This window comes from Amblyomma maculatum, chromosome 2 (genome assembly GCF_055883805.1).
Source record: "Amblyomma maculatum isolate TAMU_Amacu chromosome 2, ASM5588380v1, whole genome shotgun sequence".
NCBI lineage: Eukaryota > Metazoa > Arthropoda > Arachnida > Ixodida > Ixodidae > Amblyomma > Amblyomma maculatum.
In genome coordinates, this window is record NC_139345.1 from 19,150,442 (window position 1) to 19,162,440 (window position 11,999).

The 11,999-nt window shown below is 46.3% G+C and overlaps 1 protein-coding gene across 1 annotated transcript in view; it reads right to left on the reverse strand.

Annotated features, from left to right (window-relative positions):
* Nucleotides 1-1,636, reverse strand: part of Ca-beta (Calcium channel protein beta subunit) — a 122,368-nt gene extending 120,732 nt beyond the window's left edge. The window contains exon 1 of the mRNA XM_084593415.1: nucleotides 1,305-1,636. Within this exon, the coding sequence (XP_084449541.1) occupies nucleotides 1,305-1,385 (81 nt within the window). The 5' untranslated portion in view covers nucleotides 1,386-1,636. The remainder of the gene's footprint in view (nucleotides 1-1,304) is intronic.
* Between the last annotated feature and the right edge of the window lie 10,363 nt (nucleotides 1,637-11,999).

An 11,999-nucleotide genomic window follows, 5' to 3' on the forward strand; every position in this document is an offset into this window, starting at 1 on the left:
TTCACATTTTCTTAGACCTCAAACCGGGAATTCATTATGCGGCAAAAAGTTCCGGCAACTTCGTCTTCTCAGCTATTCGACGCTGAACACAGAGATTCAATTCGATGTGTATTGATAAATCGAGACTCCGCCATCACATTGTGGTGCCTCAAGATTTCTCGTCATAGGCGATGAAATGTTATTGCTACGTTCAGAAATTCGCCAATAGGCGATACACCCGCGCGAGCGCACTGCTGAAGACAGAACGAACAGAGAGTTCCGATGAAAAAAAAAAAATCAATAACGAATACTGAATTAATAACGTACAACTACCTATCTTGTTAGGTCAGCTATCAGTGAGATAAAGCTGGACGACGAGCAATTCGAAATGTAACATCATCCATAAAATATCAACCGCTTCACACTGTCCGCCCACTTAAAATATCCCTGCTGCTGTTTTTCGCAGACCGATCGCACGAAAGTAGAGTCAATACGTAAATGACACCACTCGTGTGCGTAGGCAAGCACGCATCTAAATATGCAGCAGAGATCAGCGTAAAAGAAACAAAGAAAAAATCCTCCGGCCCAGTTCGACGACCTCTGACAGGCAGGTATGCAGTGATGCGCCGGTCGCGCGATTTCGGTACTTCAGACATGACATCGCAGCAACTCACTTTCGTCATGTCTTCAGCTGCTGGGGCGGGTATAGTTCTATGAAACGGCCAAAGACGACAAATCATCTAGAGGCTGAACCTGTCAGGAACGTCTGAAGATCCATACTGATGTGCGAAACCATATGCGGATGCACCAAACTTGTTCGTGGCCAATGCCGTTTGTGTTGACGCGCTCTACAGCCATCGCCCAGACGATTAGTTCCCTGTTGATGCATTTTCTAGTCACGACAAAACGTGTATCCTCAGTACGCTGAGTGCGCAGCGCTCTTAATTATTCCGCCTCACTATCGATTTACGCCAGGGCGTGCATTATTCGGTCGGGCGTCGCAAGACGCATTACCGCAAATTGCGGTCTCGCCGCTGTGGCACCGGCGCATCTCGCGACGCCCCGGCATCGTAAGGTCACGTAAAGAAAAAAGGACCTGCCCTCAGCACTTTTCCAACCACTTCAGGCACGCCGATGCGCCCTCAGCAAGCGAAAGTAACGAGCCCGTCCCTCAGAGCATGGGGAGAGCATTCCCTACAGGAGCATATCAAAAGGCTTAGCACGAGTACGGGCACGGGGCCAAAAGCGAGTATTGTTTAATGCACCGGCGGGAGAGCACCTGTGTGACGGCTTGACAAATGGGATACGCCTTCGCGCGGCCTCACCTGTGAGCGTTTTGATCGGATGGCGACCGTGGGTAGTTCTTCCAAGGCGAAAGACTGCTGCGGTAATGGTGGGGTCGCCATTGCGGGGAAGCTACCTCACAGTGGCGTACGGCGGGCGCAGCAGCCTCGGCATGGTGCGTCGCTGGTGCGCCCCAGGCCGGCCCTCAGAGCCGCTCAGCCGTCGCCGGCGTCTCCGGGGCGTCGGCGAGCCACGACGGAACCGAACACACGCACACTCACGGTAGCCACTGCACGAAGAAACGGCGCCGCACCCGCGGCGTTCACCATCGGGCGAAACACACGGCCAGCACTCCTATGCGTCGCTTTCTCATTCCCCCTTTTATTTTTTTTTTTTTGCGTCTAACGGCGTCTTGCTTTATTTTGCTTGTTTATCATCTGCTACTAGCAGCTCGTCTTGGATTGCTGCGCGACTCAGTCCAGTACTTCGTCTGGCTACGACTCGAACGGGCTTAACATTGACAGTCAGTTAGTGCGGCGCATAGAGTTAATACAAAGACTTTGTATTAACTCTATGGTGCGGCGTAGCCACCGTATTTCCTACCCGAAATCCCCAACGTATGGGAGTTCATGCTTGTATAACAGATGGCAGCACACACTCAACACTAACTTGTCAGTGCAGGAGGCATTGGTTTTTGTGGTTCTGTACGATTACTTTCGTTGTGTATTTTGCACACGCAATGAGACAACCGCTGTGTGACGCTCTGAAATGCACTGAATATATTCGATGCCACGACCGCGTTAAACCACCGCTTTCGCACATACAGCGCTTGGTTTTGTTTAAGTAACTGCACTAACCGAGCGATGGCGCCACCAATTCTGCCAGCGCTAGACTGCCTGCAGACTGCAAGAGCGGCAAAAGCGTAAAACGCGATCAGAGCCAGACCACGGCCGCTCATTGGAGGCGCACTTGGGTTGAGCGGACGTGGCCAGACTGTCACAGCAGTATGATACAAGCGTTGTAATGAGCCTACTGAATTGTATGAATTAGCTACGTTGTTAACATCCATTCCTCCATGTTAACATCTGAGCACATCCGGTCAGAAGACAGGCGGCTGCTTTCCAAATCTCTCCAGCCGTGCTCTCGACTGGCGAAGATGCCTTGGAGGCCTTGGGTCACGTTTGAGGGAAAATAAGCGTCTACCCGGAAAAGGCACTGGGTCCAATCGAGTGGATCACTGAAGCAAATGCACGCCTCTCTTATTAAAGCGAAAGCCTTTAATGGCTCGTTTTGTCGTGGAAAAAATGTGTCCCGCTTTTGCGGCATTCTGAATGGCCGAGGTGGGAGGACGTCATGGAGGTATTGACGAATCATAGAGCAGCACCACAGTATGCGCGAATGCGTGCCTTATAAGGCCATATGTCAATCAAAGATCAGTTACTAATTATTTCATTAAACAATTACCAATGTATGGCTAATTAAGTAATTATGAATAAATAATTGATTAAGTAATAAACAATTATTCATTAGTTCATTACTTGTACATAATTAATTATTTACTCCTTAGTATGTTGCGTAATGCGGCACTCAGACGTTCGCCTTTCACCACTTTAGTCGCTAAAGTCCCTCGTAATTGCTTTGAAACGATTCTTGATAGAAGTCGAGATAGCGTAAGCCTTCTTTATAAAAAGAAAGGGCTCAGAGTGTGTGAATCACCGTGGTGTGATTGAATATATAATTCATTCATCGTCGACGACAGATGACGCGATGTTTCTGTCAAATTCCGGCAGACCGGCGGGCTCAGCCCGCAGCGCGTGCTGTGCTGGCGGCGCGTGGTAGCGGCCGACGGCCGCGGTAAGCGGCAGCGGTAAACAAGTCTCTATTACTTCATCTAGATCAACGTACTTTACCACTCTTTCTAGTTGCCCATATCACCCTGTTTTGGTTTTTATCGCTGTTATTGGCCTTTACGCATGTGACATTAATTGCATCTCATGATTTTCCTGCCACTGCTTTCGTATGTATGGTGCACGTTTTGCTCAGTTAAGGTTAGTTGCCAGTCAGCGCTCTTTTCTGACGCTTCTTCGTTACGTCTTCGGGCAACTGGGACTCAATTTTTGCGAGTCGTACGCGAAGGATCACTTGACAACAAAGGCGACGTAGAACTACAGTGCTCTGTAGTTGACTTTGGTATATTTACAGGGGGAGGGGATACAAGGGCACAGCTTATGAGTCATGGCGGCTTCATACTGGCGGCGTCACTCTCTGTGCATAGGGGAAACGGGGAATGGGAGGGTGAGGAGGCGAGAGGGAAGGAGGAAGATGGTTTTAATATGGCCAGCACCAAGCATACATCGCGAAAGAGACCGACAGGGACCGTACCACTGCTATGTGTTGCCGTCCTGGTCCTCCTTGCCTGTATGCACGCTTTTTTTTTTTTTTTTTCGAATTTCCCCCGCCTTTCGCTACCAGGTGGTGTGGATGGGGGAGTGGAGCAGGGTCCGTATTCAGAGTTTGGGTCGTTATAAAAGTGTCGCTATCTCACGTGACCTCGAGTCATCTGATTGGTAGAAACGCCGGAATATGATAATGCAACCTCTTCCGGTTCAGTAGTGGCAACACCCGGATCCGGCGTTTCGACCAATCAGATGACTCGAGGTCACGTGAGATAGCGATACTTCGATAATGACGCAAACTCGGAATACGGGTCCAGGAGTGGCACCAGGCGTACGGAGGTACAGCATGGGCCACTCGGAAGCTGGCTACCGGGCTCGGGCCGAGCCCGGGCCAAAATATATTTTTGTCGGGCGGACCAGGCTGGTCCAGATAACCCGATTCCGAGCACCGCCTTGCCGGCGCCGTGAATAGCACACGTGAAGTAGTGAAAGGAACCATGGTGAGCCCGACGAGCACACCGAGTACTTGGCCAAGGTATCAACCCCTTGTTTAGAGTTAGAAGATTTAGAGCTAACGCACCTTTGGTGCAGCAAAAAATCCGCTTACCTAAAACTTGCTTTCCTTGCTAAGAGCGTGCTAGATATTCCAGTCACAAGTTAGAGCACCAAAAGAAACTTCACCGCTTTCGGATTCATGCTTCAGGGCCGCCGCAAATGCCTCAAACTTTGAACAATGCATAACTTATTTTAGTATTATTCGTTAGAATGATGATTCTATGCACGTGGTGTGCTTCTATATATTCTACATACTCGTCATCTCGAACGTGGCAGCTCAACATTTCAATAGCTTAGATAAACTCATCATCCCAACATTATTTCTTTCTGTAGCATCACCGGGCCGGGCTGATGCCTTTTAAGTGCTGTGCCGAGCCAGGCTCGGGTCTGTAGTATAGCGCCCGTGCCGAGCTAAGGGCTCAAGATTTCGGCTTGTGCACACCTCTACCCGGAAGAAGCGCGTATGGGATGGCTGCGCACTCATTACACACATGTATTTATTTATTCGTTTCTTTTTGATGCGTATAGTCAGCGGGAATGAGGGTTGGAGGTGCCGTACGAGCGCTGAAAAGCTCACTGCCTGTTATCGTTGTTGGTTGCACCTTCTTGTTTCACTGACTTTACGCGCGGAAGCAGAGAGCTGCGATCTGTTGGTCCCCTCATCTTTATGAGTGTGGTTCAGCACGTACCCGTTGAAAGTTCGAACACGTTCATATTAAGCAAGTTAAAACGGCTCAAAGACGTGGAAGAACAGGAGGCAACTACCTTCACTAAGCAATTGAGGTTTTCCCGCATGCCCGAGATGGGAAGCTAGTCGGCAAAGAGAAAAAGCACGGGAGAGCTAAATGCGCAAGCATTATTACGCTCCTTATCTCCTCTGGTTTTCTTGCATGTTTTCATACATTGTACGTATTTCTCATAAAAGGTTCATTGCGCCTGCGCACGCATCGCTAAGCGCTTTGACTCATTTGTTTTCATTGGGAATTATCGCTCTCCGCGCGCCTCTTCCAAGCTCCTCAGACGGATCGCTTCCTTTCTGTATACATGTGTGCGCGTCCCATTCGGAGGGGCTGAGCTGTGTGCGCGCGGATATAAAATATTACATTATGTGCTTTTCAGGGTACGGTGCGGAGAGGAGTGTGTTGTTCACTTCCCTCAAGAAAACAGGAGAAGGTCCCATCTCAATTTAGTTTTCCTACAGGACTCAAATCTGGACTCTAGAAGGTGACTATTACATGCAATAGTGTGTATGTACCTGACTTGTAGAAATTAATTAATATTTAAGTGGTGTTACGGTGGAGAAATTGCAGGCAGAACTCGCAATAAAGCCCACCTGCAGCCAGCAGCAGCCTCCACGTCAACCTTCTCCGCACAAAGCGAGGAATATATACGCTTTGGGTCTGTCGTCCGTGTTCCTTTTGCTCTTCGACAATTGCTCGTTTATGTATCCTTATGTGACTGGCGCCGCCAATTAAGGGAAGGCGAGAGCTGGCGAGTATTTGAGGAGCGCTAATTAATTAAATATCCTATGATAGGCCGTTTTCTGTAATACGCACCTCAGCTTAGTCGCTCGCTTGCTGGGGTAAGCGAACTTGAGAAACTCTCGCAGTCGTACTTCGTCTGTCTTATTAGTTATATCTTTGCCAGAAGCAATGCTGCCTTAGAGGCGTCATGCATATATGCCTATCTGAAATTCACATTCCCCCTTCCCCGCTTCAATCTCTGTACTACCATACCGCGTATATTCTTTTAATTTCATTTCTAAATGTTCGGGAGTTCTATTTTTTTTTTTTTTCATTTCACCACTTTCCTACATGTTTCTATAACGCACTTGTCTTCTTTTTTTTTTTTTTTTTTTTTTATCCACAACCTTGGCCTGTTGAGCAAATCTAGAAACGTTAACCTCCATGGCCTGCACAGAGTCATTCAATTGACAGGAAACGAAATTTTAGCATTTAAATTAAATTAATCGGTATATTCCGTCACAGCATATGTACCAAGCATACTTTTTTCTGTTTGCTCACTATAGCTTCCTCCGAAAAAAAAAAAAAAAACGTATATCGTTGGAGATAGAAAAGGCCGCCGCCATTTAAAAAAGTTGCAAGTTTGGAGCCCTGCTGTTTGCGCAATAAAAATTCGTCATGCATTACTTTTTGCTCAATAAATATATGCAACTTTTACTTTTAGGACAGTTATTAAAAAAATTTTCCTTGCTGCAAATTTTCTTTTTGTATAAAGATCACGAAAACCGCAAAAAAGAAACCACTCTGTTCCCATCACAAAAAAAGAAAGACCTTTAATTTTTATAATCTCCTTCAAGAACCCTCCATACCTCAGAATTATTATTGACTTAAATGGTGTTGTATTATTATGTCTAAAATATAAAAAATAATACAAACCTTAGAACTTGCGCTAAATATCCTCAATATTTATCCCTGCATTCTTGCACGATCCAATTAGTTGCCGTTGAAACTTTTTCTCGGCATCATGTAGGCCTTGTTTTTACTTCCGGTGAGAATGTGTAGGCCTAGAGTTGTCCGTTTTTTGTTTCTTGTTTTTTTTTTTTTTTTTCTCTACTGTATTTTGCGTTTGCTTTGTTTATTCAGTCAATGCTACCTCATCCGAATGGTTGCCCATCACTTCTACTGTATGTACAATTACAACGTACAGCCTTCCGGATATTTAATACACCGCGCGAGCGTCGATTTCTGGGTGCTGTGGCGCCGAAGCGAAGCATAGCGGAAATCGGGAGAGGGAACGAGCATGCGCATAGGTCATGTTGGTGTCGAAAAGGTCATGTGACGGGCTGTAAGTGCGACACAGTTAAATTCTCTTGAAGCAAGCGCTATCGCCGAGTTCCGGCAGCGCTGCTTTTGTGTTCCATCTGCGTGATCTGCTAGCCTTCCGGCTTAGCTTTGGTAGAGCGACTGCACTGCTCTGCGCCCCCGAGTTCGAACTATGAATCAGGAAAAATTTATATTGAGCTACGAAGTTTCCTTGACAGCAGTAAAGCTTTGCTTTGCAGCCGGAATGCGTGCTTGAAATAATTCGTATTTACTGCCTTAAATAAATTAATTTTCCGATGCCGAGGATTTTCTCATTATTCGATAACGATTCCAGGTGATTTCATGTGCATGCTAGGCTGTTTGCCGCAAATGTATGCTCTTTTCCGAACCACCCGCGTATGAAAGAAAAATATTACATCTGGTCCTCGGGCTCCGATTCGTGACAGCCGATTACCGGCAGTGCTTGCTTCACAAAACCCTACCAGATGATGCTACGACCAGCCGCGGGAGCAGGTACTGAAGTAGAACTTCTTTTTGGGCTATTTGGTCAATTCTGACATGAGTAAAGCAGCACGAATAACTTGCCCGGGGACTCAATTTTTACATGTCAGATGGGGAGGACCACGTGACAACAAGGGCGACGTAGAGCTTACGCTCATGGTGGAAACAGCGCTAACACAAGCCAGAGCAAGGACACAGCATCAGACGCTGCTCCGTCCTGTGTTAGCGCTGTTTCCACCATGATCGTAAACCAACAAGCCCAACTCTCCAGTCTTCTGAACCTACGCCACGGTGGTGAAGTTTCGTATTGCTGTCTAGGGCCCGTATTCCGAGTTTGTGTCGTTATCGTGAGTGTCGCTATCGTCCCGACCTCGAGTCACCTGATTAGTGGAAACGCTGGAAAACGATGTTGTCACCTCTTCCGGTTCTGCAGTGGCAACACCAAGTTCTGGCGTTTCGACCAATCAGATGACTCGAGATCACGTGAGATAGCGACACTTCGATAACGACGCAAACTCGGAATACGGGTCCTAGCCCTTCTGGCCCTCCCAGCACGCTTTATTTTTAATTATTTTTGCTCGTCTCTCACTGTCGATACTGTGTTCTTTACCGTAGCTATTAGTTTTTCTTTACGTTTGCCCTTCTTTTCTAGCTGCGGAAGATGGCGCAGCTTCCAGAGGCGGCAAAGATTTTAGGCGAATTGTGAAACGGGAGCACAGTGCTATACCCACTTGTAGCACCGTGCACCGCTTCGTTTAAGAACCTCGGTTTGACGACCTGAACAATGAAAATCTTGGATAAAGCAAGTATAACCACGTAGGTGCGTCACCTCCTCGAGCTGCACTCGCTGCTCGATTGTTCCCCTGCTCTCCGCGCTTCGGCTTTTGCCAAAAGGAATTCTATATTGCGTAACTTGCAAAACTAATATTCATTTCTTTGTGTAGAGACATTTGCCCACCACATATAAACATTTCATTGAAAACAAAAAATGGTCATGGGGCCTCGATTACCGCTCTCATCTAACACACCCACATATTGGGCGCGAGCGCCACCACTGGAGCGAATGGCGCTAGTGTCGACCTAGAGGAGAAAGTGGGATCACGTGACTCCTTTCACTGCTGCTGAAGCAGACGCTGGATAGAATTTGTGCGTTTTAAAAGCTAATGTCGTGTTGATTTATGTAGTTTTGGTTGATAAAGAGCGCCAGCCTTACACGTTTTGATCTTGAATCGTTACTGAGGCTGCTGAAGTTTATTTAAGCTGTTGCTACGGTGCGTTACTGCTCTGTACCCGGGGGTAAGCGAGAAAACCCGGCGCAAGTTCCCATTGCTACCCGAAACATAAGCTCACAGAACCTTACTTAATCAAAATTTGAATGGGCAAAGAAGCGAGTGATCGTTCTCATGGTTTGCGCAGCGGACATTTCAGTGAGCAAGATTTCGTCCATGGAGTTGGCGCTAAACAGTTCGGTGAGCGGCAGAAAAAACGTTGCGCGCGTTTTAATTTAAGCTTGTCACTTGTGAAGTTAACGATGTTATTGCTGGAAGGATGGAAGAAGATGGTGGCTACTTCATGAAGCAGCACGCTCCCAAAGAAAGGAAGGATTATGCGAAAGCCAGAAGGTCTCAAATTATTCTAATTGAACGCGTTGACACTGAAGTTTCACTGACGTGAACTAGAAGATTCTGCCACCTCGGGCAGCAGCATGAATGGTGAGTTGTCTCAGGCATCGTTTTCAGTACTGTAATAATTTCAAATTACACAGTTGGTGAACAAATGCAAATAGAGCATTGCATGCATGTTGTGATGTGCTGATCGAGTCGAGGTGTGCGTATTGAAAAAAAAAAAAAAAAAAAAAAAAAGCTACTGCGCGCAGGGAAAACAAATATCGCTCTAATCAAGAGAACCAATGATGGTATTCTCTGCGCAAGAATTCGCTGCGTGGAATGCACGTCTTCACACGTGTTAAAAAATTTATCCATTACAGCTCACTACCCGTTACATAAGGTAATCGCTAACAGAATCTGGGCTACCTTAGACTGCAATCAAGCAAAGGGTCAAGCAGGTTTTCGGGAACGGTACTCTACTATCGATCATATCCATACCATCAACCAATTGATAGAAAAATGCTTTATACATGACATTTATTGATCACTAAAAAGTATTTGGCTCAGTCGAAACCACTGCAGTCATGCAGGCATTTCGAAATCAGGGTGTAGATGAGCCGTACGAGAAAGTGCTAGAATTAATACATCTATAGTGTTTACACAGCAACCATAAAGAAAATAATAAATTCCCATAAGGTAAGGAGTTGGGCAAGGAGACACGATCTCCTTAGTACCCTTCACAGCTTGCTTAGAGGAAGTATTCAGAGACTTGGAATGACAGCCGATAGGGATAAGGGCTGATGGAGAACACCTCACGAATATGCTATTCGCTGATGACATTGCCTTGCTAAGTAACTCAGGGGGTGAATTGAAAAGAATGACTGATGACCAAGACAGGAAAGCTGGGCCTAGAAATGAATATGCAGAATAATATAAGGTAATGTTCAACAGCCTCGGGAAGAAACAGCAGTTTACGCTAGCGAAGCACTGGAAGTAGTAGGCGGATATGTCTACTTAGGACAGGTAGTAACCGCAGATCAGGGCCATGAAAGGGAAATAACAAGGAGAATAAGACTGAGATGGAGCGCATTTGGCAAGCATTCCCAGATTATGACTAGCAGCTTACCGGTATCGCTCAAAAGGAAAGTATACAACAATTGCATCTTACCTGCACTTCCCTATGGGGCTGAAACGTGGAGGCGAACGAAAAGGGTACCGCTAAAGCTAAGAACAACGCTGAGAGCTATGGAACGGAAAACGGTATGGGTGTAACAGAGTGAGTCAGAGAAATAACTCGAGTTAATGACATTCTAGTGGATGTAGTGGAATGCAGCGCGAAGAGAGGATAACCGATCGTCTCTAAGGGTAGAAACTGGATTCCAAGTGAAGGAAAGCGTAGCAGGGGGGGGGGGGGGGGGGGGGGGGCAGAAAGTTAGCTGGGCGGATGAGGTTAAGTTTACAGAAGTCAATTGCATGCAGCTAGCACAAGGTCGGGTTAGTTGGAGGAATGTGGGAGCCGAGAGGCATTCGACCTGCAGTTGGTATAATCCTGCTGATGATGATGACGATGATGAGAATAAAGAAAAGAGGGGAACGAATGAGTCCGTGTTATTAAAGCAGTTCCTAACCACATATTGCTAAGGCGAACTTGAACTGACAGGGGTTTTTGATGACACCCATGCAGTGGAGATGAAACAGATCGGCATTTTTCCGCAGAATGGCAGAAGTAAGTAAAGAGCTGTTATTGCAACATAATCTTTTTAGTCGACCTAGCTGAGAAGAAAAATCCTGAGGCAAAGCTTTCACAAAGTCACCCGTCGTCCCATGCTCAATTCAGATTTCATTTCGGCACACATATACTTACGTTTCAACGTGGTGGGGTAATGTTCCGAAAGTTGTATTGCCTGAATGCTACGCAAACACACGTTTCAATTATTTCGTAGTGTGTACCGTGTGCGACTGGAGCGGCCATCCTGCTTAGACTACAACTATAAAACACGTCGGTGCATTTCTTGCTTTGCATACTACCCAAACTGTGAACAGTTCACTTTCTAGCGGCAACAGTTACCACTGCGCATCTCTGAACGTGTCTTTCACGTCTAATTCTATGTATTTAAACCCTCCTCACCCGTGTAATAATTCACCACCTCTGAGAGTATTCATGAATGAGGATGAGATTAAAAACTCGTCGCGGAAGTTGCGATGCTGCAATATCGCAAGAAAAATTTCTGAAGGTGGTTATTTGCAACACCCCGTAGAGGTGAAAAGTGCTTGCTATTTTTTTTTAAGTTGCGGCAAGAGATACGCTCCATTCAGAAAGAACGACAACAAAAGTGTTTTGAACTATTTTGACAAACATTTAGGGTTAATTTGCTTTGCTTCCAACGACTAGGCTGCAAATTAGGAGAGTACGGCACCTACCTTGAGGGTAGCATGTTTCAACGAATCGTGCTCATTTTGTAGATATAGTGTCATGGGTTTTTGGCTCCAACAACTAGCATCGCGCATGGACTGACCCCAGTCTGGGCTACGCAACGTGGCAGTAGCAGATCTTGGACGAGAGCTTCATAGGATATCATATTCTGTCATTAGATGTGTTAGCATATATATTTCTTTTGTATGTATCATCCATTCCCTCCATGCCCCGCGCTTAGTAAGGGTTAACAGTATATCTTCAAAGGTGGGCTACCTGCGCGTAGTCGTTCTCATAAACTAGTGTGGCAACAAATTGAAGCAGGTTAATGCTGAATGTGTTTGGGAGAAGGTATAGGATGCCGAGCAGCGTATCTTTGGATTACCTGTAGCGAACTGCAGTCACCACAGAGCCTGCATTTAAATTTGAAACGAATTACGGGTTCCTGCGGTAAATGAAAATAATCAAGGCAAGCGCC